General features: G+C 40.2%; 2 protein-coding genes across 3 annotated transcripts; one reads left to right on the plus strand and one right to left on the minus strand.

Annotated features, from left to right (window-relative positions):
• Positions 1-3,363: 3,363 nt before the first annotated feature.
• Positions 3,364-18,753, minus strand: LOC138365383 (TELO2-interacting protein 2-like). 2 transcript variants are annotated; one of them, XM_069325715.1, is made up of 9 exons: positions 18,600-18,753; positions 18,248-18,400; positions 16,263-16,883; positions 15,120-15,242; positions 14,788-14,955; positions 11,373-11,503; positions 8,389-8,476; positions 6,242-6,364; positions 3,364-4,148 (listed from the first exon to the last, which is right to left on the minus strand). In XM_069325715.1, the coding sequence occupies exons 3-9, from the start codon at positions 16,872-16,874 to the stop codon at positions 3,984-3,986; spliced, it is 1,410 nt and encodes a 469-aa protein (XP_069181816.1). In that variant the 5' UTR covers positions 16,875-16,883; positions 18,248-18,400; positions 18,600-18,753; the 3' UTR covers positions 3,364-3,983. The 2 variants fall into 2 exon arrangements, with proteins under 2 accessions (XP_069181816.1, XP_069181865.1); XM_069325764.1 differs by lacking the exon at positions 18,248-18,400 and having other exon boundaries at positions 18,600-18,749.
• Positions 18,754-19,327: 574 nt separating this feature from the next.
• Positions 19,328-24,980, plus strand: LOC138365508 (THAP domain-containing protein 5-like). Its single transcript, XM_069325818.1, has 5 exons — positions 19,328-19,482; positions 20,498-21,049; positions 21,252-21,404; positions 22,488-22,899; positions 23,415-24,980. The coding sequence occupies exons 1-5, from the start codon at positions 19,412-19,414 to the stop codon at positions 23,925-23,927; spliced, it is 1,701 nt and encodes a 566-aa protein (XP_069181919.1). The 5' UTR covers positions 19,328-19,411; the 3' UTR covers positions 23,928-24,980.
• The last annotated feature ends 1,739 nt before the right edge of the window (positions 24,981-26,719 follow it).

Here is a 26,719-nt window from a genome sequence, read left to right on the forward strand (position 1 = left end):
TTTTTAGCGTTCATTTATAATTTATTAATTGTTATATTTAATTTATTTAAGGGTAATAATAATAATAATAATTTATTCACAAGGTACAATGGGTTGGTGAGATTACATAAGATTGTTATTTTTACATTCTTGCAAAGCCACTAGCAGCCTCAATACAAAAACAAATTAAGTTTGCCTAGGGGAGAACATGAGATGTACGGGGTCACCATAGCCCGTGCTACTTGGAACTTTTTGTTCCAAGTAGCGAATCTTAAAACAACAACAACAAAATGAAATGTAAGGCTGTTAGCCTTATTATCCTATTAGCCTCCACTAGCAAACACTGGAAACAGCACAAGAATATCTTCCAATATTCCTGAGTGTATGACGTAATTACAGAGCTCAAAGAGGTATATGTGGGGCGTCATACATACCATTTGGTCTGAAGTCACTTATAACAGGGCAATCACAGATATAGTGTTCTGTCATATCATATCGACGATATAAACGTCGTTATCATAGATTTTCCCGGGAGGTGGGGAGGAGACGTTTCATTTCACCTGATGCCTCTGTTCACCTGCATACAAGACACTTGGTACATAGATCAGATCGCACACATATTTTTTTTTTGTACTATTTCGAACATAAAATTTGTACGTTTCGTATATTATAATTGCTCAATATTAAAACCACAATACAATGTTATTAAGTTAAAATCTTCTACTTAACAGGAATATACAAATTAAATGAAGTTAATCCGGCCTGGGTAAGAACGCCGCCCGCCAGCGTATACACCATTATTATTTCTTTCTTTATTATGCACCCCATACCCATCCCGTGGGCGGTGGTGTAAAGGATTACAGAGGCATATAATCGGTTCAGGAACTGAACCCTCTAGTTCGTTTAGCTAAGCAAATAACAATTTTGCTCTGCTAAACGAGCTAGAGGGTTCAGTTCACTACACACCCGAATGCCCACAAACATGATCGAACGCACAAAACAAGCCTGTGTCTAGACACCTGTCTGGACCATAGCCCAGCGCCACTCACCGGTCGACCAGCCCTTGACTGCTTGTTTGAGACTGCCGGCGATAGTTGCCAGCACATCAGTGCCATCTACACTAAGCCTGGCCTGCCTATATAAGCAGCTCACCACCGGCCAGTCTCCGGCACAGCTCCTGTGCCAGGTAAGTCCACTACGGGTTCACCATAGCCCGTGCTACTTGCCCCGCTCCTGTGCCAGGTAAGTCCACTACGGGTTCACCATAGCCCGTGCTACTTGCCCCGCTCCTGTGCCAGGTAAGTTACGGGCTCACCATAGCCCGTGCTACTTGGAACTTGTTCCAAGTAGCTGAATCAATAACAACAACAAGGCCAGTCTTCAGAATACACTTCGTGCTCTCAAAGTAGTAAAATATACTGTCGCCTCCCCAGAAGACAGTAAATGCGAACAGCTTTTGTACCTTGTATTGCACCTGTTTTTGCCCTTAACGTAATTGTCACATTTTTTTATTTTTACATTTTATATTGTGGATTGCCAAGTGGATAAGGGGTTTGTTTTATTTGTTATTAGTCATTTTTGTTATATTAAATGTTTAACTTTTTCATTCTTTTGGAATTTACCAGCAGCTCTCACACCGTCAGGAGGTCAAAAGCAGTCTTATTTACTTTATTTTACTTTTATTTATTTTATGTGATTGGCTTAGCACCAGCCAGAATAGCCACTTTTAGTCTTTCAGATTTATGTCACAGAAGCCACTAGTATTAGTGGCTCTTAGGTTAACTCGGGTAAACTTACGTGTGCATATTTGGTTGATTAGACACAAAGCGTTCAGTGGTTTTGTATATTTATTTAGTACAGTATAGTCTAAGTTACAGCAGTCAGTTTGTTGGTATTGTAGTGACGTGTCGTAGAAGTTGAGATGAAACTTGGAGCAGAGCAGAGAGCTGAGTGAGGCCACGGGTAAAGAGCTTGGGAGAAATTTGGTGAGTAGGATACCACAGGGGTTCATTTTCGGGCCAACCTTTTTTGTCATATACAGTACATCATTTTTGTTCATATACATTATTTTGTCATACAGTATATATCTCATAAATGACAGATGATATAAACCACATTGTCAAATTTGCAGATGACACTTAAGATTTATGGTAAAGTGGGAAGTGAAAATTTTATTGAAGCCTTACAAAAAGATCTACATGAACTGCACAAGTGGTAAGAACTGGTAAATGCTTTTTAATATCGAAAAATGCAAAACCTTGCACGTGGGGCAAAACAACCCAGGTCAACTACCAAATTAATAATACAGTATTGCCTTGCAGTAGATTGATTAATGAAGAAAATGAAGGTGTAGCAATGCTCAAATTTTTGGGAGGGACGAAGGAGACTCATTATGGCTGCATATTTCACTAGTCCTCTATTATGCTACGCTGAGGGCATAAACTGACCTGGCCATGAGCCGAGGCCCTCTTCCTCCATGAGAACATGACCAGGAAACTTATCTGCTCTTCCTAGCAAACACAGTTTGCAGTTTCGCCTAATTTACATTTAATTTAATGCACCAGGTAAAACAATCTCTTTACCCGAGGGCCACTAACACTAGAGGCCTCTATGAGGACAGGAAGCCGGCAGTGGAACAGGACGAAGAGACACTAGGCCACATGACACTTTTATGTTTTGTGCTCACTGAGGTCACTGCTCACACTTTTGGGAAAGGTAACCAGCTACTCAGGCAAAGGACTTATGGTGGATGTAGTAAACATGGATTTTGCTAAAACCTTTAATAATATAGCACATGACAGATTAGCAACAAAATTACAGGTAAATGGAATTTACCTGAGGGGCCACTAACACAATAGTGACCTTGATAAGGACAGGAAGCCGGAAAGGAATAACAGATAGAATACTAGAATGGATAAAAAATGGTTAAAACAAAAACAAACAATAGGTTGTGCTAAATGGGAATGACCTCCCTGGTGAGTGCCCACTGTTCCTCACTCTGTGGCTAGATAGCTTCAGGGAGCCACAAAGGGTCTACACCCCAGACACTGAGCGTTGAATGTAATGAAATGCCAATTTCTGGGCGAGCCCCTATGGCTCCCTGACGTCCTCTCTCCAGGTTGTTGGGGAGTTCTCACATCTGCCATAGAATTGAGGGTGGTGTTGCAGGCTGACCACAAGTTGCCCTCCCCCTCCCACAAAACAAATGGGGCGAACGAGCTAACACTATTTTCAAACCTTTTCGTTTGCTTGTTTACATGGTTGGGAGGAGTTCTTCTGGCGGTTCTAGAGGATTCAGTCATTTCTAAAGCCAGCAGTGGTCTTTTGTTTTGCTGAATTTCTGGGAGCCTTCCCTGGTGGTGGCATAATAAATACAACTACTAGTTAGTTTAGTCCATTTATTATGCACTCCATACCCATCCTGTGGGCGGTAGTGGAAAGTGTTACAGAGGCACATAATGAGCTCAGGGATTGAACCCCAAAATTCATTTAGCTAAGTTACAGTTTTTATGAGCTAGTTACAAAAATGCACATTGTCACATCAACAATGGGTTTGAGACCGACCAAAAGTAGTCTCTAAATAAAGCCACTGCTCCCAGCGCCTCTGTGAGTGAGCCAGGTTCTGGCTCCTTGTCCACAGTAGACTATATAGAACTCTGTGGGTGAGCGACCTAGTAGTTGGCATACGATCAGTGAGAGTAGCTTTAGGGAGCCACCAGGGCTTGCCCAGAAATGTTGTAAAATCCTGTTTCAAGGTCTGGATTTTGGGGGTTTCACTGTACAGTTTTTATTATAAAATAACCTCTAAGGCTTTTTATTTTTTCACCAATTAGACGTAGAAAATAAGACATCTTGGAACATTTAGCCTCAAGGAAAGATTTGAGTCAAAATGGAGTACCACAGTGAAACAGTTAACAATAAACACATTTTTAGGTTGTCAAAATGATTATAAATTAGAAATCTTGGGATAATTTATTATATCTTCTTGTTGCCCCAATCCATGTTCACTTATTGGATGAGATATTGAATATCCTCTTGAGAATTAGCTGACACTGAGCATGAACTGAGATATCCTGCAATCCCCGACACAATTCTTGCATAGTCTTGGGAGCAGCTGAATTCAATAGATTAATTAATAATTCAGCTTCTTTTGTGATATCGCAGACAATCTGAAAGAGCAGATTAAAAAAATAACAATATAAACAGATTAAAATAATATTTCTAAATAAATTAGTTTTGCATTTAACTAATATAATCATAACACTAATAAAACTTTCTTTAATACTAGAATGCACCACCTAGTAATTAATAACACATTTATTTCATTCATTCATTCATCATTACTCTCTTTCCTACTATTCATGGGGTAGGAAAGCATTAGCCCAGATAAAAAAGATGAATTGAAAGAAGGTTGCAAATACAGTATTACAAAGTAAATTAGCATTTCCATCCATTGCAATACTGCATAGCATTCACACTACAGTACGCATATAACATCATTGACAAACGAGCACCACCACACTCCAGGAGACATTCACAGCAGAACCTCACCATTCGTACGACCAGGTATACAGTGTTCCTCATGAATTGTCATATACTAAAACAAATTGTCAGCTAAAACAAATACATTCACTCCCATCTTATAAATTATTTTCACCCAGCTTTGTCCTTTACCATACACCATGCATTGTTCACACTAAATTGCCACTTCAAACACACACACACACAATCACTGCTCTAAATACACTCTTCACAGGTCTTCCATTCTGCTCCAGATCCTATCTAGGAGACAGTAGTATCTTGTCTTAGAAAGCAATAAAGAGCTGGGGATAGATTTCCATAAAAAATACCAGTATTGAATGTAATGAAACGCCAGTTTCTGGGTGAGCCCTGGAGACTCCCTGAAGCTAGCATACTGATTAAGTGCCACATTACTTGGGATTATCAGTCACAGAGTTCTTTTATGCCTACCAGGTACCAGAGTCAGAATCTGTTCCTCCCTCCCCTCAGAGGCGCAGGGAGCAATGGCTCATGAGCCCTTTACATTTAAAGTTTATCATCTTGCCATCGACCAGGGAAGCACCCAGAAAGGTAGGCAAATCAAAATAGACTACTGCCTGGTTGAAAAATGCAACCCATGCTCTCAAAACATCAAAAGAACTCTTTCCCCCCCCCCCCCCCCCCCCACAAAAAAAATAAACTAGCAAAAGTTCCCCCCCCCCCCACTCGTTATCTCCAACCGACCCTCACATGAGGTAGAGGGAGCTGGCCCAGATGAACTGGGCCGCCACCGGCCAGTTCTCTAATGATGAAAGCCACCGACTGGGAGGGAGGGTGTCTGGAATCCTCCGGGGCTCATCCAGAAATTGGCGTTTCAATACATTCAACGTTGGTTTTCTGTGGGAAGCCCCGTCTGCTCCCTGAAGCTATCTACCCACAGAGAAGAAAAAATGGGACCTACCAGGGAGGCAGCAGCACCGCAGATATCACTCCGAAGACGAGACCATCGGCAGTGACAGATGCCCCAAGGCAACACAAGGCCACATAGGGCCAGAGACATTCACCAGATACCTGGCGGCTAAGACCCTGTTAGACCTTCGAAACCCCAGTGCCGAATATCATCCCAAGTCACACAGTATTCATAAATACAGCCAAGAGAGCGGCATACTTCCTAACATCATGGGCACAGGCGTAGACCACAGGCTGGCTAGACTTTATGACACTGCGGGTGTCCTGAAAGAGACAAGCCCTGAAACAAGGATCCAGGGAAACCGGATCATCCCATAGTGCATCCACCAACACAGAACACTTGGTGGCGCAAAACAGCTAACGGACACAACACACATCAGTCAAGAACTAACCAGCGTGGCTCACCTGGGCTGTCTTCCCCTCCCCCCTGCAGAGGGGAGGGTGGAGCTAACGAGCGGGAGGTTAGTTGGACAAAGTTTTGATTGTTTGTTTTCTTTGTGATGGACCTTTTTTTTTATATTTTTAGGGCGTAGATCACATTTTTCAGCCAGGTAGTAGTCTGTTTTGATTCGCCTATCTTTCTGGGTGGTTCCCTGGTCGATGGCAAGATGATAAACTTTAAATGTAAAGTGTTCATGAGGCCAACAGAGCCTCCCCGTGCCTCTGTTCCCCGATAGGCACACAAGAACTCTGTGACTGATGACCCCAAATAGGATAGCACTATATCAGTGGGATAATTTCAGGGGGCTGATGGGGCTCCCCACAGAAAAATATATTTAAATTTTACATTTACCTGAGGCCTGTAGTCTGAATCCTCAGCAGTTACATCATACAACAAGCGCACAACCATCTGCACCATGGACGATGCATCAGTGTGAACTTGAGGCCAACACTTTTGTACATATACTTGAAGAGCCTATAGAAAGATTAGTTAATGTACAGCTCTTTCAATTTAAAACAATTTTATGTTAATACTCTACATACCTGTAAGTATGGAAACACAAAACTGGTGTTATATTTGTAAGACTATCATATCTAACAGGTACACAGGGGATAGCTGTTTATAGAAGAAAAATACGGTGAGGTGAAGGTGTGGGGTGACTTATGAAATGTTTTGCAATCTATGAGCTGAAGAGTCTTAGAGTTTATAAGGTGTTGGTCCTGGTTTCTACAAGCGACAAGTGTTGTTAATGTCACTGATATGGCTTACATACTTATGTTCATAAATATTAACATTTCTGGATGTTTCTGGGAAGCCCCCCTCTGTAACTTATCTGTCGTATACCTGTCAATGATTCCGAGGCTCAACATCCCAGTCTCTGACCAAGCCTCCTGGGTGGTGGTCTGGTCAACCAGGCTACTCAATGTGGCTGCTTGTAGCCCGACATACAAGTCACAGCCGGGTTGATCAATCTGTGACTTGTACATCAGGCTTCCCATAGACTAAGCACTGGTGTAATCAAGTTTAAGAATTATGCCAACCCTCAATAACATGATGAACTATTGAAAGCCAAGACTAGAATCTAACTCTATCTATGAGGTTGAAGGGGCTTGATGATCAGAGAATTTCCATTGCCATGGAGAGGAAGCCTGTACTTAGGTTTACTGAGGTGATCCTAAACCAATTACTGACCTTTCTCAGGGTGCAGCCTACAACAAATGACTAACTCCTGGGTGCCTAATTTACTGCTAGGTAAACACAGGCATCATTTGAATGAAACAAGCCCAACTGTTTCTGTCATGCCTTAGCGACTGAACCTAGGATCCTTGGTATGAGCCAAGGACACGGAGCACTGTGCATTTTTTATGCTCCATCGGAGATACCTGCTCCGAGTGTCTTTTCATCTTGATCCCACCCTTTGATTGTCCCCCCCATCCTGGTCCAACCTTTGCATGTCCTTTCATCCCTTTGTGTATCACATTTTCCTGACCCCACCTCATGTGTGTCCTTCATTCAGTTCAAACTCCCTTTTTGTCTCCTAATGTTCTGATTAGAACCCTTTTGTTTTCCAGTGTTCTGGTCCCACCCCTCATGTCTCCTTGGATTGGTTCAATCCCTTTCAAACAGCCTGTCTTTATCAGTTCTGTCCATTCTTTTAAATACAGTATCATACCAGCATCATTTATTTTTAACCATCCTGCCTTCATCTTTATTTCTCTGACACAGTACTGAGAAGTAGATCTTTCAGCCTATCTGCATAACCCTTTTATCTATTTTTATGTGATTGAGAGAGTGGATTCCCAACAGTCATCACATACTTACCCTAGTACAGTATTATCATACAAGTGATTTTTGAAGATTATTATATTTTCCAAAAGTGGCATATGTAACATTTGCAAATGTTGCACATGCCACTTGTTTTCCAATTTCTGAACATCTGGTGACAGAATTGGTATCATTTCCACCTCCAAGGCATTCCTCATATTCTGGAACTAATAGCTGTTCCCTTCACAACAGATATGGCACTAAATGCTTTCATTCATCTTCTCCCATCCTCATACAGGATCTTGCTTTAATTAATGCTGAACTCTTTTTCTTTCTTTTCAGACTATACTTACAGTATCTCCAAGTTGTGCAGCTTTTAGCAATGCTGTTCATCTATAATAATCTCATAAGCTTTGCATCATTTACAAACAATATTCATCCCTGGATAACTCCAAGTACCTGTACTATTTCTCCCCTTCCCAACCTTTTTTTTTCTGTCTTACCTACTACTCTACCTCCCATTTGTCAGGAATTCATTTATCCATTGGAGTTCCCTTCTGGACATCCCAACATATTTTTTTTCATTATATAGGTAGGAAGTGTATGCGTGCTGATTCACATGCAAGTATGAAGATTTTTTTTTAGTTTATCAAAATACATTAAGTTCTATCAATAAGTCATTTGTTTATATAACTGACACTATATAATAAAGCCAAGAAACAGATTTCACATACCCTCAAAATGCTTATTCTGTCTGAAGCTGCTAGTCCCTCACAAGTTGCTAAATAGTCAGAACATACATCCATCAAGGTTTGAGACCATCTGAAAAAGTTAGAGCATATATCTATTAAGACATGAAACCATCTGTTGTTTCCGAAATTGTACGTACTTCAAGACAGTGTTTCGTAAAATGGGGGACGCAATAAGATTTAAGGGCACCAAGGAAATGTTAATGGAAAAGGCTGGCATGAAGCTTTTACTATGCCAGTACCACCCTTCTCAGTAAAAAGTAAATGGAATACTACATTTGTATAACTTTTTATTGTGATACGCAATGTTAGAAAAAAGCATTAAGTGTAATGAGAAAAAATTCTGGGTTACTCGTCAGTATCTTCCCACAGTGGTTTGTGCAGAGGTCATCTGATGATGGCCACATGTTATACATAATTATCTACATTTCTGTGCACCCTAATAAACCATTAAGATGGTTTGTTGAGAGTTTATAAACTTTTATCAACAATCCAAGGTCAGCTTAGCACCTGACGGCTGGGGCTTCCACAATTTTTTTTTAACGTGAATTATTTAAATATTTTTAATAGTTTTATATCTAGTTTTTAGCAGTAATATTATTCAATACTGTAGTGTGTAATTTGAGGAATTTATATAGCTAAATGTGTGAACTATCGCTATGATAAAACCTATATTGCATACATCTAGTAACATGTATATTATATTCTTAGATCAATAAAACTAGCGGTGAACGTAATGAAATGCCATTTTCTGGGTGAGCCCAGGAGGCTCTCTGGAGCTATCGGACTGATATTAGCTATATTAATCTGGGGGCTTTAGTCATATGGAGTTTGCCTACCGGGAACCATGAGCCAAAATCTGGTTCCCCTCAGGGAGGCAAAGGGACCAATGGCCTATGTAAACTCCATTCTTTGGAGTGGAGTTTTCATGTCTGCCATCGACCGAGGCAGACCACAACTGGCACCCAGACGGGTAGGTGCCCCAAAACAGACCACAACTAGTAGAAAATTTAACCCAAGACTGAACAGAGCCCAAGAACTTTCCCCAAGAAAAACAAGGTAACAAGCAAATTGTCATTAAACCGGCGTGGCGCTCATTCCCGTCCTCCCCCCCAACCCGGAGAGGGAGGCCCTGCCCAACCGAGCTGGCCACTTGCTCACCAGTTTGGAGACTGAGCAAACGGAAGAAAAACTGCCGACCGAAGGGAGGGAGGGTGCCAGGGAGCCTCCGGGGCTCACCCAGAAAAATGGCGTTTCATTACATTCAACGCTGGTTTTCTGTGGGGAACCCTGTTGGCTCCCTGAAGCTAGATACCCAAAGATAAGTAATAGAGGGACTTACCTGAAAGGCAGCAGCACCGCGTGTCTCACGACGAAGACAGGACAACTGGCTGCAACCAATGAATCAAGGGCACACAAGACCGCTGAGGGCCTGGAACGTTCACGAGAGAATGGGTACCCAACCCCACAGAGGCTAAAGCCAACAAAAACAAAGTGTTTTGAAAACAATCTTGGACCAAAGGGGCCCACAACAAACTGAGGAGAAGAGAAAAAAAAAAAAGAGCACCTACTCCAAAAACCAGGACAGCTCAGGCAGCATGTGAGCAGACTGGCGGTGGAAAAACGCACGAGAAAGCTTACTGAACCAAGTCAAAGTACTGTAACATTCACCCCGAACGCAAGCTGGAGCTGCTCCGCTAGTGTCGCACGATAAGAGGTGACAGTATTCAGCATAAGATGTCAATCCTGAAAGAGCCAAGAAAAGAAAGACAACACAAACAGAAACAGAAGTCAACCTACGAAGAGAAAGGAAGTGGTGAAAAGAATGCCAAGAGACTTCATACTGTTGCCGAGAAAAAGACCATAGGTGGGACTCCATGAGAGAAGCCACCTGATCACCATACAGCAGGTACAACCACGAGGGTAAAACCCTGACAGAAAATCAAGGCCAGAGTAGACATCAGCCCAAGCTGGCTTCAGTCAATGAACTGGTGAGCAGGTGGCCGGCTCAGGTGGGTGGGCCTCCCCCTGGAAATAGTAAGAGGCTTTCCTGCCTCTACTTTTCACAGATGCCGTCTTGTCGAATCGGCTTTTATACACAACATACCCAACATGAACCTTAGTCCTGGTTTTTTATTGCTGTTGACTCTTCCTTTTCACAGTGCATACTCAAATGCTCTAACCTTTTAAACAAACTTGACCTGACACAAGCTTACTCCCCTTTCTTTTCTTTTTTTCTTTGCCCCCTTATTCTTATGTTCCCTTCATTCCATCACCCTATTACTGTATTACACCCATCCCTTCCGTATCCCTTTTTGCTTCTTGTTCTTACCTTTTCGCCTTGCCTTTTCTTTCTAGGAATTACCTCCTCTCACAGTTCCCTTGCTCCCATCAGAATCAAATTGATAATGGTCCAGGACGGACCGAAATGCCGTCGTCTCCTTATCTTCTGGTGTGTGGTTTGGTCATTATATCAACAGCCCTGCTCCTGTGCCAGATCAGTCCACTACAGGCTCACCATAGCCCGTGTTACTTGGAACTTTTTGTACCGAGTAACTAAATCTTAAGTAACAACAACAACATATCTTTAGCTACGTTATTGTGACTCATAGTCTGCACATTAAAGTGATACTGTGGGAGCAAGCTGCATGTACTACTCATGGGTGTTAGTACTTAAGCTCTCACACCCCACAAGGGTTGTCCATTTTTTCAAAGATGGCATCTGTTTACTAATGGTCTGGGAAAGCATGTAAGAGCCACATGTACCTACAGGAGTTTTCAATCTTACATAGAGAACCAGACTTTAGTCCTTTAGTTACCACCCGTAGGTTTGTGCGAGTTTCTCAAGCCTGGTGCAATCGTAACTCTTAGCTATACCAGCACGTAAGCACAGGAGAGATACCAAGAAATTGTTTTCTGGCCCTTTCCAGAAAAACACATTTAAAAATAGATTTTACAAAAGAACATACCTGATGGCAAAAATACCCATGGATGACAAGATACTTGGAAGTGAAACAGCATAAACAGAGCGTAGTGCAAGCTTTTGTTCATGTCTCATCTCTCGTAGCAATTGATGCAAAATAATATCGTGTGCACTTTCCTGTAAAAGTAATTAAACTGCATTAATAGCTAGTGGTACTTCAAACATTAACAAAATTTGTCCTACTTAAGACAAAGAATACATATATACAGTACAGCACTATAATTTTTGTGTTTTAAATTCTATGGTTAACAAAACAGCCATACATACTGTATGAGCTCACTTATCTGAAGCCCACTGATCCAAATACTATATTTGGATCAGAGATCAGTGTACTGTATTTGTGTTAACTGGCAAAAATTGCAGCCATATACTTTTTTGCCAAAAACTTCTCCATATCCAAATAGCAATTCAGATAACCAGAGATTTTTCTGGATACTGAAGACAGGCATAGTCTAAATCAAGTTTGGATAAGTTTCTGCTAACTTCACCATATCCGGATAAAGATCTGGAATACCAGAGATTTTGCCAGATACCAGACAGGTATCGGGACATACCATATTAATCCCGTACAGCAGGGGCTGAGGTGCAGGGTATGGGAGGTGTTGGGGTGGCTGGTTTCAGGGTTCAGGGTGTTGGGAGAGAGGAGAAAGTCGGGAGGTTTTGCATTACAACAAAAAAGCATTACATAAATGCCTCCTGAAGGCATCTCTGTTTGCAACGAATCCCTCTCTCCAACGAATTGTGGTCGGTTCCAAATAGTTTGCCGAATCAGAGTTGCACTGTACTTCAATCATAATTCAGAAATCTTAGCCAAACATCCAAAGTTTGCTTACTGTAGGCAATAAATGCATATGACTGTAAAGCTGCCAATCCAGTTGGATGGGCGTGTGGAGCAGGATTATTAACTTTGTAACACCCCAGCTCACCCCAGAACCCCCAAAACAGGGAAGGTCCAAAATGGGCAGACAAGCCTCAGCATCTGAAGAGAGAACTGTGCAACAGCATCCTCAGGAAAGAGGAAAAAAAGGTAGGTGGACATAAGGGTAAGTAAGGGTCCATGCTGAATCCAAAGAATGGGCCAACACAATCTGTCGACCAGAGAGTCAGGTGGTAAACATGGCCAACACCTCCCGGAGCACAGTAGCATACAACTTGGGAAGTGCAGTCAATGCACTTCCCAAGTTGTATGTAGGCCAAGATCCCTGTATATGGCCCCTCCATCAAGCATCCCCACATCCTCAATGAGCCAATCAATATGCAGCTAAAGGAGGCCCAAGAAATGCCTGATGGAACCCAAATGCAGACAAGCATGAGGGTCAGGTGCCCTAAGTGCAGTTGACCTTCGTGCCCGTCTGCATTTCGATAACAGGGAAACCTGAGCATGGAGCGGCAAGAGACCTATGCCCTGAGAAAGAGCAGGAGCAAAGAGGCAATCAATGAGAGCTGCAAAAAACAGGCCCCCAAATAAACACCTGCACCATGGTAAACACCTCATGCCACTTAAGTGTGCAGGTACAACAAAAAACTCACCAAGCAAGAACAAGGGGATTGTCTGCCAGCCTGGAAGACTGAAACCTTGTAACACATCCAATAAGAAGACCCCAAATTCAAAAGAGGAAGGGTCGTGCAAAAAATACGTAAAAAGAGCCTCCCGAGCCGCCGCAGGAGGGATCTGAGAGGAAGAAAACCTGCTGAAGGATGATCCCGATGAAAAGAAAGGCATGTGAAACTAAATCCTGGGGAAAGCCACACCGAAATCATACTAATAAAGGGAGAGAGGATATGAAAACCCCTCCCCCATGCAAAGGAAGATCCCTCCTCAGAGGAAACCAGGAACCACGTAGAATTGAAAGGAATCTAAGGGTTCAAATCTGACCCCCCAGCAAAGTCGCAGAAGTTCCAGAAGAGGGCCCCCCCAAAATAGAGCAAGCGTCCTCGCCCACCACCCGGGACAGAAAAGCAGTCCAAGGCAGAGGCTTCGAAGGAAGGAGGAGCATGAGGAAAGGAAATCCCAGAAGCCTCAGCAGGACTAGGACAATTGTCTCTGTGCCAAATTCAGAAGGGAAAGGAAGAGGAAGTGTGGACACCAACACCACCAACTCTTGGTCCAAAAACACCAACAGGGCCGCTTTGAGGCATTCAACTAGGCACACAACATGGATCGCTGCAACTGAGAAAACCCAATATGCAAAGCATTCGCTGCCTAGGAAACCCTAACCTAATCAAGAGGGCCACAAAGAAGAGCCACATAGGGAGAGCAAACTCCCCCCCCCCCCCCACAGGACTTATGATCGAAGGTGCAGCACGGTCGAAGCAGAAGGAATGAACATTGCCTTGCAACACAGATGATGAGCAACTCTCAAACTCGCACAAAGCGACAGAAGGTTCAGGGTGAATATCCATTGGACCACTGAACCCGCACGGGATTTCTGAAGCCTAAGGGGGAAACCCAAGCAGGACATTTAGGCACTGGAATTACAATGCCAGACCTAAAAATAAGCTGATAGCCTGGGGCAATGTGGCTGGAAGGCCAAACTCAGCACTCTAGAGAGAAGTGTATGAACTACTAGTCCACCCCACCAGCCAAAGTTTCACCCAACCTGAGGGAAGACAGGAACTTCCCAAGACACCAGACTTCACCCTGGGCAAGAGCCACCACAAGTATGGGCCTCCCCTAAGGAAGAGACTCCTGAACACTCCAGTGAAGATAACACTGGTAATGCAAGGGCAGCACTAGGGAACACACAGTGAAGGTAACCCCTGCACACATGCAACTCCAAGTACACTCAAAATTTGACTAATTCTACACTGCAGTGCACAGGAAATGTCACTAAAGGCAAACACCATCACTTAACTGAACAAGCAGAACACTGAAGCCAGTACAAAAAGAGAGGCTATAGAACAGAGCTTTGGGATGATGGCTGGTGGTGGGCTACCTCTCCACAAACAAGGGGGAAAGGTGAGGGCAAACAAGCTTGTACTACTTTCGAGAGAATTCAATCATTTGTTTACATTGTTGGGAGAGTTCTTTCAGCGACTCTCAAGGGGTCAGTATATTGAAGCCAGTAGTGATTTTGACTTTCTGACTTCTTGGTTGCCTTTCCCAGTGAGTGGTGAAAATAAATGTCACCCACTCCCTGCACCTCTTTGAGGGGAGGCCAGGTTCTAGTGCAAGTCCCAGGTAGGCCTATAAAACTCTGCAGCTGATGTGACATAGTACAGTACAGTACATGGTACCATATCAGTACATAGTAGGACTATATCAGTACATAGTAGGACTATATCAGTACATAGTAGGACCATACCAGTACATAGTAGGTTCAGGGAGCACAAGGGGAATCCTCCCAGAAAAAAGTATTAAAGTTAAGATATATAAATATAATTTTACATGGAACACTCACACTTTTCAGCTTCCCTGCATTTGATGGGTCCGATTCCAAGATATATGCTACTTCTGTGATAGCTGGATATAAAATTTCAAGTACTTTAGCCTCCCTTGAATAAAGTATTGGTTTCAGAGCATCGTATATTACTGCTCCTCGTCCATACCATCGAAGTTCTGAGCCAGTCTAGAAAAAAAAAATGTTGAATGAAATGAAATGCCTCTTTCTGCTTGGGTGGTAGATGCTGCAGGAAAATCAGACTGTCATTTAGAGGAATACTCTATGTGGAGGTTCTATTGTACTCTACAAAGACATTTACAAATGTAGTAAACATAAAATAATATACTCACAGTGTTTCTTATTATGTAAAGAAGACAGTTAAGTCCCAACACTTTGTTTCGCTGTTCCCAGTCATCGACAATAAAAAGTGCAGGAGGTAGAAGGTATGCCAACTGCTCTCCCAATGTCTTTTGCTGAAAAGTTGTGAGAGCAATATACATATACATAAACAATTTGGTGGTTATATACAGTATTTGCAATTCATAATAGTGTAAAATTTGAGTGACTTTTACTATTTGATTTCCTTTGTGTTTATTTTGAAAATACAGTGCATATAAAATTATGTAACCATAAAATGTCATAATGTAAGATGAGGTTGTTTCTTTTTACAGAAAAATATTCTTAGCATTCGTAAAAATCATGAGTTGAATGTAATGAAATGCCTTTGCACCAGGCCTCCATGATCAATCCTGACCTGCCGGGAGCCAGGGCCTTAAACTAATCTTTTCTGAGGCAATGGGGGCTTTCCTTAAAAAGGATACGCATAACATTGAGAGCACCTGGAGGGATAAGTCTGCTGCTACGTAATTAAATTTCATTATACTGCAAAGCAACTTAAACAACCATGCTTTTATACAAAATACCAGCATATACCAGATTAGAAACAGCAAGTTGAAGGACAAAGACCAAAACACACACACACAGATACCATCACAAGGCAACCACATGATATGATGAAGCAATGGTCGAACAAACCAGATCCATATAAGGATAGGGCCCCTCTGAAAAAACTCTCTTTCAAGATCTTCTTGACCACAGGGAAAAAGTGGGACACGAAATTGTCATGTCCCATTTCGATCCTCCACCGGGGATCGAACCCGGAACCTCAGGACTACGAATCCGAGGCGCTGTCCACCCAGCTGTCAGGCGTGGTAGAAGAAAATATCAAAGTGTTCAGTGAGGATCCACAAGGTCTTCTCTGAGTACTGTACTCTTTATTTTATTTTCCGAGGCTATGGGTCCCTACACTTGCACCAGAGGTGGTACTCCTTCCCTATATAAAAAAAAAATATTATATATGTAATTATACATATAATAATATGCATACTCTATATAGATATACCTGTAATATGTATAATAATAATAATTTTATTACTATAAAATACTGTAATAATATTTTCTCTACATAAGATATGTAGAGAAAAATTACTTACATTTAAATATTGAAGAATCTTCCAGTAAGACATCTTTAGGGAAGGATATGTTTTCCAATTATTTTTGTTGAATATTCCACTAAATGCTTGTAATATAAATTTTATGTAACTAATTTCTTTTTCATTTTCAAGAGAAGTTCCACTGTTCTGATATGATCTTTCCGAAGTGTCAGTAAATTCTCCATTTAGAAGTTCTCTTACAGATTTACATTGGCAAACTTCACACAACTTGTTCATAACATTCTTAGATGCACTCGCTGCTTTTTTATTGACCCATTCCCAATTTTCATCACTGAATTCACAAGCAACAAGAAAACAATTGACCACAGCATTTCTTATGAACAAATGACTAAAATGGTATCCTTGCTTTTTAACAGAGTATATCTTTTGAATTATTTGTATAACAACATTTAGCTGAATTTCAGCATTATTTGCAACACCTTCAAAGTCTAATTCAGTATATGGCAGATCTACGTTCTGGAGAGGAGGCACTCGACAAGCTTCAATGACATAAGTTATGATGGATGTAAGTTCATCTTCACACACTTGACTTCCAGATATATTCAGTCGCTCAAGTAAGTTCAATAGTTTGTCATTGTGTATAAGAGTCATTGCTGCAATCTGGAGGGAAAACAGATTTATAAAAATAGTATAGAGAGTAATGAAATGACAATTGCAAGTAGCATCTCAGTAGCTCTCTGAGCTTACTGCACTCTCACTCTAGGACCACTCCTAAACATCAGGCACCCAAGACTCTCTTGACCTACCAGGAGCAAGGACCAATATCTTCCCACTCAAAGATATGAGGTAAGTATGTTGGGTGCGATGATGAATCCACTTCCAAGTTAAATCACTCAAAGTCAAAAAGCGCAACAAAACAACCAACATCTCTATAAGACAATCATCCCCATAAAGAATAAATTTGGAATGCAAACCAACCCATCCAATAGTTAGAATAGGCAAACTATGCTTGCCCCCAACTTTCCTAGTCACCGCCAGGTAGCAGCCTACGTCATCCAGGTAACAGCCAGGCATCCCTTCACTCTTTTTACCTTTTGCTCAAATTGAACTCAGTGGGTTGATTTCTGAATACCACATGCTCTTCTCATCTCTTTCAGGGAGCAAGTTACTGATTTCTTATCCTGGTAGACTAAATAGTTTTAAGTGCCTGACATTTGTGGGCGTGGCCACAGAGTACCAATGGAGTACACTTCGGGTTGCTACTGAGTGACCAGTAAAGCGAGTAAACAATAAGTATTGTTAGAGAATTCAAATACAATTCATCTAAACAATACTTGATGGCTAGTTCCTACTGAGAAATTTTCTTCTATATTTATGCATGTCTTCAGACATCTCACCTGCTTCACAGTGCTGTAGAGAGAAAATATTTGTGAAATATAATTTCATATGCTGGTTTCCATTTCACGTATACAGTACTACATTACGAAACACAAATTTATGGAATGAGGATTACCTCAGTAACTACAAACATATTAGAAAGTGAAGGTAGATGGAGACATAAGGAAACATTGAAAATAATCAACAATTGGAGATATGGTGCCCCATTTAGTTATCCCGCCACAGAGTTTCCATGGGGATATCAAAGCTTAAACTGTACAGTAGTAGGATCCTGATTTTACATGGACATAAGCTTCTCAAGACCATGTGCTGAATGAAACTGTTAAGTGTTGTTAACAGCCTTATGGGAACAATAAGCGCGAACGAGCGCTTTGTCATGGGTTCGTATCCTGGCCGGGGAGGATTTACTGGGCGCAAATCCTTAACTGTAGCCTCTGTTTAACTCAACAGTAAAATGTGTACAGTACTTGGTTGTAACAACGATTCTTCGCGGCAGGGGATCGTATTCCAGGGACCATAGGATTAAGGACTTGCCCGAAACGCTACGCGTACTAGTGGCTGTACAAGAATGTAACAACTCTTGTATATATCTCAAAAAAAAAAAAAATAGAGGCGCAGTAACTAACCAGAGGCGTATGTTAGAGGAAGACTTGCAGAACTGTAGAGCGGGATGTTGTGTTTATGGCGTCAGCTGTTAGTTGTTGTTGTTGACTTAGGCCCGACGACGATCGTGGGATGGGATGCACCCCGGCGTACCCGTATAGGGGTAATCCCAAATCCTAAAGGCGAATCGAAGACACATATCATTAGACACTAAGATGCCAAATGTAAGAACGTGGCCTCGCGTCAAAGAAAGTCAGGCAGATTAATGGGGAACCCCAGCAGGAGTCCCCCTCCAAACAGAGAACACTGGGTTGTTTTCTGTGTTTGGCTATTGATGGTGCGAGAATGTGTGAATGTAGAATGTATGTACTTTACCTGAATAAAAATTTGTATTTGTATTTATGATGATATTTTGGGTTAGGAGAAGCTACAGCACATGGGGGATACAAAAGGAATTGATGGATTCGTATGTTGTTGTTGTTGTTATTGGTACGAACAGCATCGAATCGTATATAACTTAGTAACGTTGGCTTGGTACACACACACACTAGCACAGTTCGTTCATAGACAATTTTGTATACTGCACATGAAATTTTTCGTATATAAGTACAAGCTGGCTAATAAACGCCATATCATTAAAATTTGAGTAAACAGATCATTTTGCTCTCAACCGCGATTAAAAGCGCTGTCGACTACACAATAACTCTAAATAATTAAGCCTTAAAGGAATAATTAATACTAAAATAAGAAGTAATTGGTGATAGTGCTAGTAGCTTCACAAGAATGTAAAACTTCAAGTCTCTGTACTCTCATAAACCCAATGTACCTTCTTGTATATAAATAAATAAATAAATAAATAAATAAACATACATTAACTGTACATTGTGTAACTATCATAGGCAGACTTTGAATATTTCCAGTATCTGGAAAATATGAGACCATAAGGTCCTGAGGACGAGTTGCTAACATTGTATGTATAACATTGAAAATTGTATCCCATCTATTTATTTAATTTAAATTATTATCTGCTGTAAGGTGCAGTAGTTTTTCCAGCCATCAGGTGATGTATTACAAGTTTTATTCCCCTTCACACGACCTTAACGGCAGAAGCGAGAGATGTGACAAAAAAAAAAAAAAAAAAATGTGTGCTGTAGCTGCCCCAGCCCTCCACCAACAACAACAACAACATGGTCACGTCGTGTTGTTCTTATGGCTGCAAGGAACGATTTGTTAAAGGCGGTTCTATCACTTTTCACAGGTGAGGACTTACAAATTTACGTTGTCCAAGATATATACATATTGAAATGCAGCGTGGTCTGCTGGGCTTGACTTTCCCAACCTTAACCTATACCTTGCTATTATCAAACATTAATGATTAAGTAAAACTGCTGATATTTGCCATGTATAAACTTAAAGAAAATTGTATCCCATCTATTTATTTAATTTAAATTACTATCTGCTGTTCTGTTGCAATTTCTGCTGTTTCAACTTGTATTTAAAGCATTAGTCCCCGCGCTATGGTAAAACACTCGCTCATCGCCTCGCAAGCGCTTTGGCCTGGGTTTTTATCCAGGCCGGGGAGGATTCACTGGGCACCAATCCTTAACTGTAGCCTCTGCTCACCCAGCAGTGAATGGGTACCTGGTTGTTAACCAATTTGGCGGGTCATATTCCGGGGAAAATTAGGATTAAGGACCTGCCCGAAATGCTATGGGTGCTAGTGGCTTTACAAGAATGTAAGAACTCTTGTATATGTAAATTATTATTATATTATAATTACTGTATTGAGAAAGTCCACAGGAGCTGTGATCAGGATTCGAACCTATGCGCTTGGTGTTCCCAAATGCACGCTCTAAACGTTTAGAGCTTGCTATATATGTGCATACAATGTACTCATCTAGTTGTGCTTGGGGGGGTTGAACTTCGGCTCTTTGGTCCCACTCCTCAACTGTCAATCAACCCGTGTACAGATTCCTGAGCCTATTGGGCTCTATCATATCTACATTTGAAACTGTGTATGGAGTCTGCCTCCACCACATCACTGCCTAATGCATTCCATTTGTCTACTACTCTGACACTGAAAAAATTCTTTCTAACATCTCTATGACTCATTTGGGCACTCAATTTCGGTTAGATTCGGTTAGGTTTGATAAAATTTCTATGTTAGTTTTAAATCAAAGTAAAAAATATATATAATACAGGATGATTGATTGTCAAGGATCTTTGCCTCATGTTTGAATCTTCACTAACATTTTTCTTTTCATTTCTTGCAGTTTTCCTAAAGATGAAAACCAAAGAAAATTGTGGATTAATGCCTTGCGACGCTACAAGTTTGTTCCAAACACCAGCACAAGGATTTGCTCAAAGCATTTTGAGAATGACTGCTTTGATGAGGAAAAATTTGGTGGTCGTTGGCTGAAAAAAAATGCAGTGCCGACTATTTTCAGCTTTCCAGCACGCTTACACAATCGGTCAAAGCTACAAAGGCCACAGAGAGAAAGAGTGCTGCCAACCCATACCTCAGCATCACCAGTAGATACCAAACCACAAAAAAAAACATTGCTTACATCCCACACCTCAGAATCACTAAAAAATATCAGGCCAACGAGAACAAAATTGTTAGCAGACAACACCACTGCAACACCAATAGATTCCATGTCACAGAGAAAAAAATTACTGATACACTACACCTCAGCATTATCAGTAGATATGAAACTACCAAGAAAAAAGTTGTTGGCAGATCACACTTCAGTAATGCCAATTGATAACAAGACAAGAATACAGTTGTTGGCAGACCACACCCAAGCATCACCAATTGATAACAGGTTCCATTATCAACCTCTGTACTTAACAATAATTCTCTGAATAGTTCATGGATAATACTGTATTATATCTATAAAACTTGTGAATATATAATATCATGCAGTAGTGTTAATGTAATTACAGCACTACGTATTAGTACTTACAGTACAATACTCTACTAAATGGAAAATTTGTTTACAGTATACTATATATTTTGTTTTACAGTGATATTCCCAGTACCTCTTCTCTGGTTGAGCCAGCAATTTCTGAACCAATGGTTGCAGCTATTGTACAGCCAGCTACACCAATAGATAATAAGCAATCAAGAATACATTTTTTGGCAGACCACACATATCCAGCATCACCAGTTGATAACAGGTACCATTTTACTCACAGAACTTTGACCAAAATTTTCTTCTTAGTTCTTACCTAAAACTGAGTACAGAAAGTTAATTTTTTCAGGTGTTAAATGTGACTACAATACACTGGATTCCCATTTGTATGGATGGAGCTGTACTGAACCCATCTTTGCTTCACCAAAATATTGCACCATTACAGTACATGTATATCCAGTTTAGTATTTTCAGCAATTTTATATAAACAGTTTTGAGTTTTTGTCTATTATTATTATTATTAGTATGGCAAAGAATAGAACATACTTTTGTGCATATTTTGATATCAAAATCATTTAAAAAGTTATGTATAAAATATTTTATTGATATTTTGTTGCATTTTCTGGGAGGAACCCCCCCCCCCCCTTTCCTGAGGTTCCTCACCAGTGCACAGGTGACCATGTATGGTTAGAACAGGTTTACAGAGTGTAGCAGCATTGGGTCAGCCTCAGAAAAATGTCATATTCTTCTGTATTATATATTTGAGGGCCCCAGTAGCACAGTCAGGTTTGTTCTCGACTCACAATCGAGAATTCTGGGTTCGAATCCCGGGCAGGACAAATGGTTGGGCACATTTCCTATCACCTAATGCCCTTCTCTGTTCACCTAGCAGTAAATAGGTACTCAGGAGTTAGTCAGCTTGTTGTGGGGTTGCATCCTGGGCATGGTCAGTAATTCGACTTTAGGGTGGGGGAGATCTCGATATAAGCCTTAAGTGTATGACACATTCTGGCTGCCTGTCCCCCGATATAATGAATTAATATTATTAATTATATCATTTTTAATTTGGTTCAAATATTGTAAAAAAATATAGGAAAAACTGTATTTTCTAATTAATATTTAATGCCTAAAAAATAGTAAAAAAATATGCAAGTAATCGGTGAGTATAAACAGGGCTGAATTGGTCTGGATTTTCTGTACACATTACAAAAAAAGGAAACATGTTCAGAATTTAATGTATTTCCAATAGCAATAACTTTTTAAATTTCCAAGGTTTCTGCTATATCTAGATTTATGAGGTGGCACTCTGTACTGAATGGAAAATTAGTTTATATATTTTATTTTACAGAAATATGCTCAACACCTCTCCTCAGGTTGAGTCAATAATTTTAACACCAATAACTGCATCCCTGCCACCACAGTCTACTCCAATGGCTGCACCCCAATCACCACCATCAGTGCCAGTAGCTGTAGCCTTGCCATCACCATCGATACCAATAACTACAGCTGTGTCACTATTACCACCAAACAAACGATGTAAACGTTTCAGATATGTAGGCGATTTTACTGAAGAAGTTCTGTCATCACATTCAGAAACAAGAAAATGTTTAACTATTGCAATGAAAAAGGTTCAGCAACAAAAGAAAAAGTTAAAATTCCTTACTCAAAAGAATCGTCGTTTAAAGGAAAAGGTTGAAACTCTTAAATCATTAGTCTTGTTAAATAAGAAGTCAGTGGGTGCACCTGAAGACATGTTGCAGGTATGTAAATTAAACAGAGCAAATGTTTATAACTTTCATGGTACTGTACTGTATTTTACCGTTTTATTATATAAAAACTTAATGTGAATGAAAAACACAAATAAACTGGTGATAATAATAATCACCAGTTTAATATTCTTTACTGCAATATTCTTTTAGTTTTTTAAAGAGTCAAATATTGAAGGTATGTATTTTCTGGGCTCGCCCCTCAGTTGCTCCCTGGAGCTGTCCCAACATTCTGAGCTCCTGTAACTTTCTTGGCATGCAAGCCGCTAGAACCAGAATCTGGCCTCCTTCATAGGGGTTGGCCGGCTGGCCGGGCTGGGGGCATAGGGAGCATTAGAGGATCATAAGAGTGATTTTCTGTTCTGACATGCAACCTCTCTCTATATGAAATCACTATTGGGAGTTCAGGACTGTCACTTTATTCTTAATTCTTTTACAGTATTCAATTATTACAAGAAACTCGCATTAATGTGAATCTTGGTTTATATTATGTTAACTATCTTTTACAGTTGACTGTATCAGGCACAGCAGCAGAACTATTAAAGAGAACAGAAAAAGGAGCATCACGAGAAGAGTATCCACCTGAACTTCGAAGTTTTGCATTGACACTATACTATTGTTCAAGCAGAGCCTATGACTTTGTTAGGAAAACTTTAAATACAGCTTTACCACACCCTAAAACTTTAAAGAAGTGGTGTAAGTCTTTTGATGGGAAACCAGAGGTTACTTCAGAAGCTCTACTTGCACCTAGCAAAGATTGTTCAATGCTTACTGCAGAAGGAAATTGTACACCTTTAAGCACAAATTGTTCTAAGGAGTTTACAGCAGAAGCTTTGTGTGTACTTCCAAGCATAGATTGCTCAAAAGAGAGTGCTATAGAAGAAAAGTCTGCACCATCAAGCATAGATTGCTTGAAAGAGGTTGTTGCAGTAGTTTTGTCTGAACCTTCAAGCATAAAGTGCACAAAGCATGGTACTGTAGACACATTGTCTGTACCTGCAGAAGCTCTCTCTGCACCTTGAGTCAGATTGCTTGATATTTTTGACTGACAATCCTGTTGCAAGAAGAGAACATTTGCATTTTCTGCTTTTTAAAGCCATAATTATGTATCCTCCAAAAGGATTCCTTATAGTTTTCACTCTTTTCACGTATAGTGGTACGTGAAATATCTGTCTTGTTATTGGACCATGTAGCTCTTGGTGAGCCCATGGTGACAGATTTTAAAACCATGTTAACAATTGGGTGTAATTACCTAGGTGTAGTTACAGGATGAGAGCTACGCTCATGGTGTCCCATCTTCCCAACACACTTTGTCATATAACACTTTTAAATTACTGACGGTCTTAGAATCCTCCACCTTCTCACCTTGTGTGGGTGTGGGTGACCTTCAATGATATCTTGAAAACTATATGAATTGTTGCCCCCAAATTACTACACACTTGTCCTGATAGTAAAACAAGTGTGTGTAGAAATATTATTATTGTGATGATAATAATTATAATATTCTCTGTAACACAATAAATTAGGGAGCTTTGCAAAACAGTGAAAGCTCGCTTGAATGGAACCGGCATCTTTGGAAAGTTGTATGCAAAGGAATCAGCGACTCCCAATGTTAAAAATCGGTTGACACCAGTCTTTCTGAAAAATATAGGAAAAGTTCTGTGTAAATAGAAGGTATTTTTGGGAATAGAAAATTGTTGAGATAAACATAAATTTAAGTAATTAGGAGAGGAGAAGCATGGTTTTCCAACCAAACATATTTGGCTCTCTGGAAGTCACAGTTCTGGATAAATCTGGTTGGTCCATATTTTAATTTATAGGCCTTGGCTACAACCGACTTGTATATTAGCTCACTTTGTTTCATAAATTATGAGCAGCATACAAAAAATTTATTTGCCTTGGGTTAGTGAATGTTCTTAGATTTGCCAGTCCCTGTTTATTGGTTTCCCCTATTTAATAATGTCAGTAAGCATATGTAAAAAGCCCTTAGGATAGTAAATAGAGAAAGTATAAGACAAATGACATTATACAATAAATTTATACAAAATACTGTATAAAATCTTAATTAAATTTAATTTAGTTTTTCTGAGTTGGCCCCTCAGTAGTTGCCAATGCATTAGGCTCTGGTACAATAAAGCGAGAGAGCACTACCAGGCCTCTGGACATGCTCATGCATACTGAACACTAGGAGCAGAATCTCCTAGTGATTCTGAATTCACTAGGAGCAGAATTCTCCTAGTGGTTAAATCCCCAACTGACCAAATGGTTGGGCACCATTCCTTTCCCCCATCCCAATTTCTTATCCTGATTTCTTCCAAGTACTATAGTCATAATAGCTTGTCACTTTCTCCTGATAGTTTCCTTCCTTCCTTTGCTAGTGATTCTGCACCTAAAATCACTAGAAGATTCTAGAATAGACAAAAAAGAACATGATGACTAGAGATTAATCCAAAACAGAAAACTAGCCCTAACTGCAGTATGCCAGTGGAAAATGATCATTAAGTTGATGGACAGTGCATCAACAAAGTGGCAGTGACGGAAAGTGGCTGACTTTGGGACTCCTGTTTCTCTGTACCAGTACTATACTATTCTCTCCTGTGGTGCAGGTACATATGCCACTCTGTACAGTACTGACAAAAAAAAAAAGACTTCTTGAAACCTGTAACTTCAAGAACAAAAGGCCATAGATTCAAACTAAGGAACCTCAGAAACACTGACCACTCGTGCTACTGATATTTTAAATTTCTATATAAATATTGAATTCCAGGTGTCAGAACCCAGGGCTAAGTGCATGGGCATGTTGTCAATTTCTCTTCCAAAGTGTGCTGTGCATATGCTATATCAGTTATATTGTCAAGGGTTGGATAGCATTCATAAAGCTGCTGTTCAGACCTTCAACTTTCATGTGGTTTATTGATATTATTAACCCTTAAGCTGCTACAGCCTGGGCTGTAAATGGTGTTTTACAAAACACACAGAAATCACAATTGTGTGATGTATCAAATGAACAAATCCACAAGGGCCGTGACGAGGATTTGAACTTGCATCCGAGAGCATCCCAGGCGCTGCCTTAATCGACTGAGCTCAGTCGATTAAGGCAGCGTCTGGGATGCTCTTGGACGCAGGTTCAAATCGTCGTCACGGCACTTGTGGATTTGTTCTTGTGTTTTACATAAGCTGGGGCTGGGCAAAAAAAATATTTGAATTATGTGAAAATTAATATTAATGTTAAATCTCCAACTTATTGGCTTCAGCGTCGTGAAAGTTTCATCCCAATATTTTCAGAAATGGATTTTAGACGAATTTTTTTGAAAAAAGAAGAACGTTTTATTGATAAGGAGAACAGCTCATATTAACTGGAACTGATGATAATGCAGTAATAAAGAGATGTAAGCACCAGTTCGACGCACAAAGAACAGTAGTAAGAAGTGTCCACAAAGTGGATATGCAGCTGGTGCCTTTATAGCATTGCTGAGTAATACATAATAACACAATAATAATGAGTGAGTATGTTATTATGCTCTATTTTGTTATACTGTATAAATTTTGTTGTCTAAATTTGGCACATATTTCAAATGCTACATTGACAATTTTTTATTTACAGTAAACTAAACTGAAAACCTATGTTCTAAATCTATGAAAATGAAAATCATATGCTATTCTGAGAGCATAATAACACCAAATGAATAATTAGTGATATTTTATATTTTTGCAGCTAATTTGAAAATCTGAAGTTTTTAATATTCAATTTTATAATTATTTTTTATTTTCTTATTTTTCAAGTTATGTTTGTGATCATTTAGACACAGTTGGA

This window comes from Procambarus clarkii, chromosome 1, assembly GCF_040958095.1.
Source record: "Procambarus clarkii isolate CNS0578487 chromosome 1, FALCON_Pclarkii_2.0, whole genome shotgun sequence".
NCBI lineage: Eukaryota > Metazoa > Arthropoda > Malacostraca > Decapoda > Cambaridae > Procambarus > Procambarus clarkii.

Excerpts from the sequence above, each read along its gene's own strand:
- LOC138365508 (XM_069325818.1), top strand. The coding sequence starts at position 19,412 with ATGGTCACGTCGTGTTGTTCTTATGGCTGCAAGGAACGATTTGTTAAA. Across the intron at positions 19,483-20,497 it reads GGTTCTATCACTTTTCACAG|TTTTCCTAAAGATGAAAACC; the intron begins GTGAGGACTTAC and ends CATTTCTTGCAG. Across the intron at positions 21,405-22,487 it reads GCATCACCAGTTGATAACAG|AAATATGCTCAACACCTCTC; the intron begins GTACCATTTTAC and ends TTTATTTTACAG.
- LOC138365383 (XM_069325715.1), bottom strand. The coding sequence starts at position 16,874 with ATGACTCTTATACACAATGACAAACTATTGAACTTACTTGAGCGACTG. Across the intron at positions 14,956-15,119 it reads TTTACATAATAAGAAACACT|ACTGGCTCAGAACTTCGATG; the intron begins GTGAGTATATTA and ends TTTTTTTTCTAG. Across the intron at positions 6,365-8,388 it reads ACAGAATAAGCATTTTGAGG|GCTCTTCAAGTATATGTACA; the intron begins GTATGTGAAATC and ends ATCTTTCTATAG.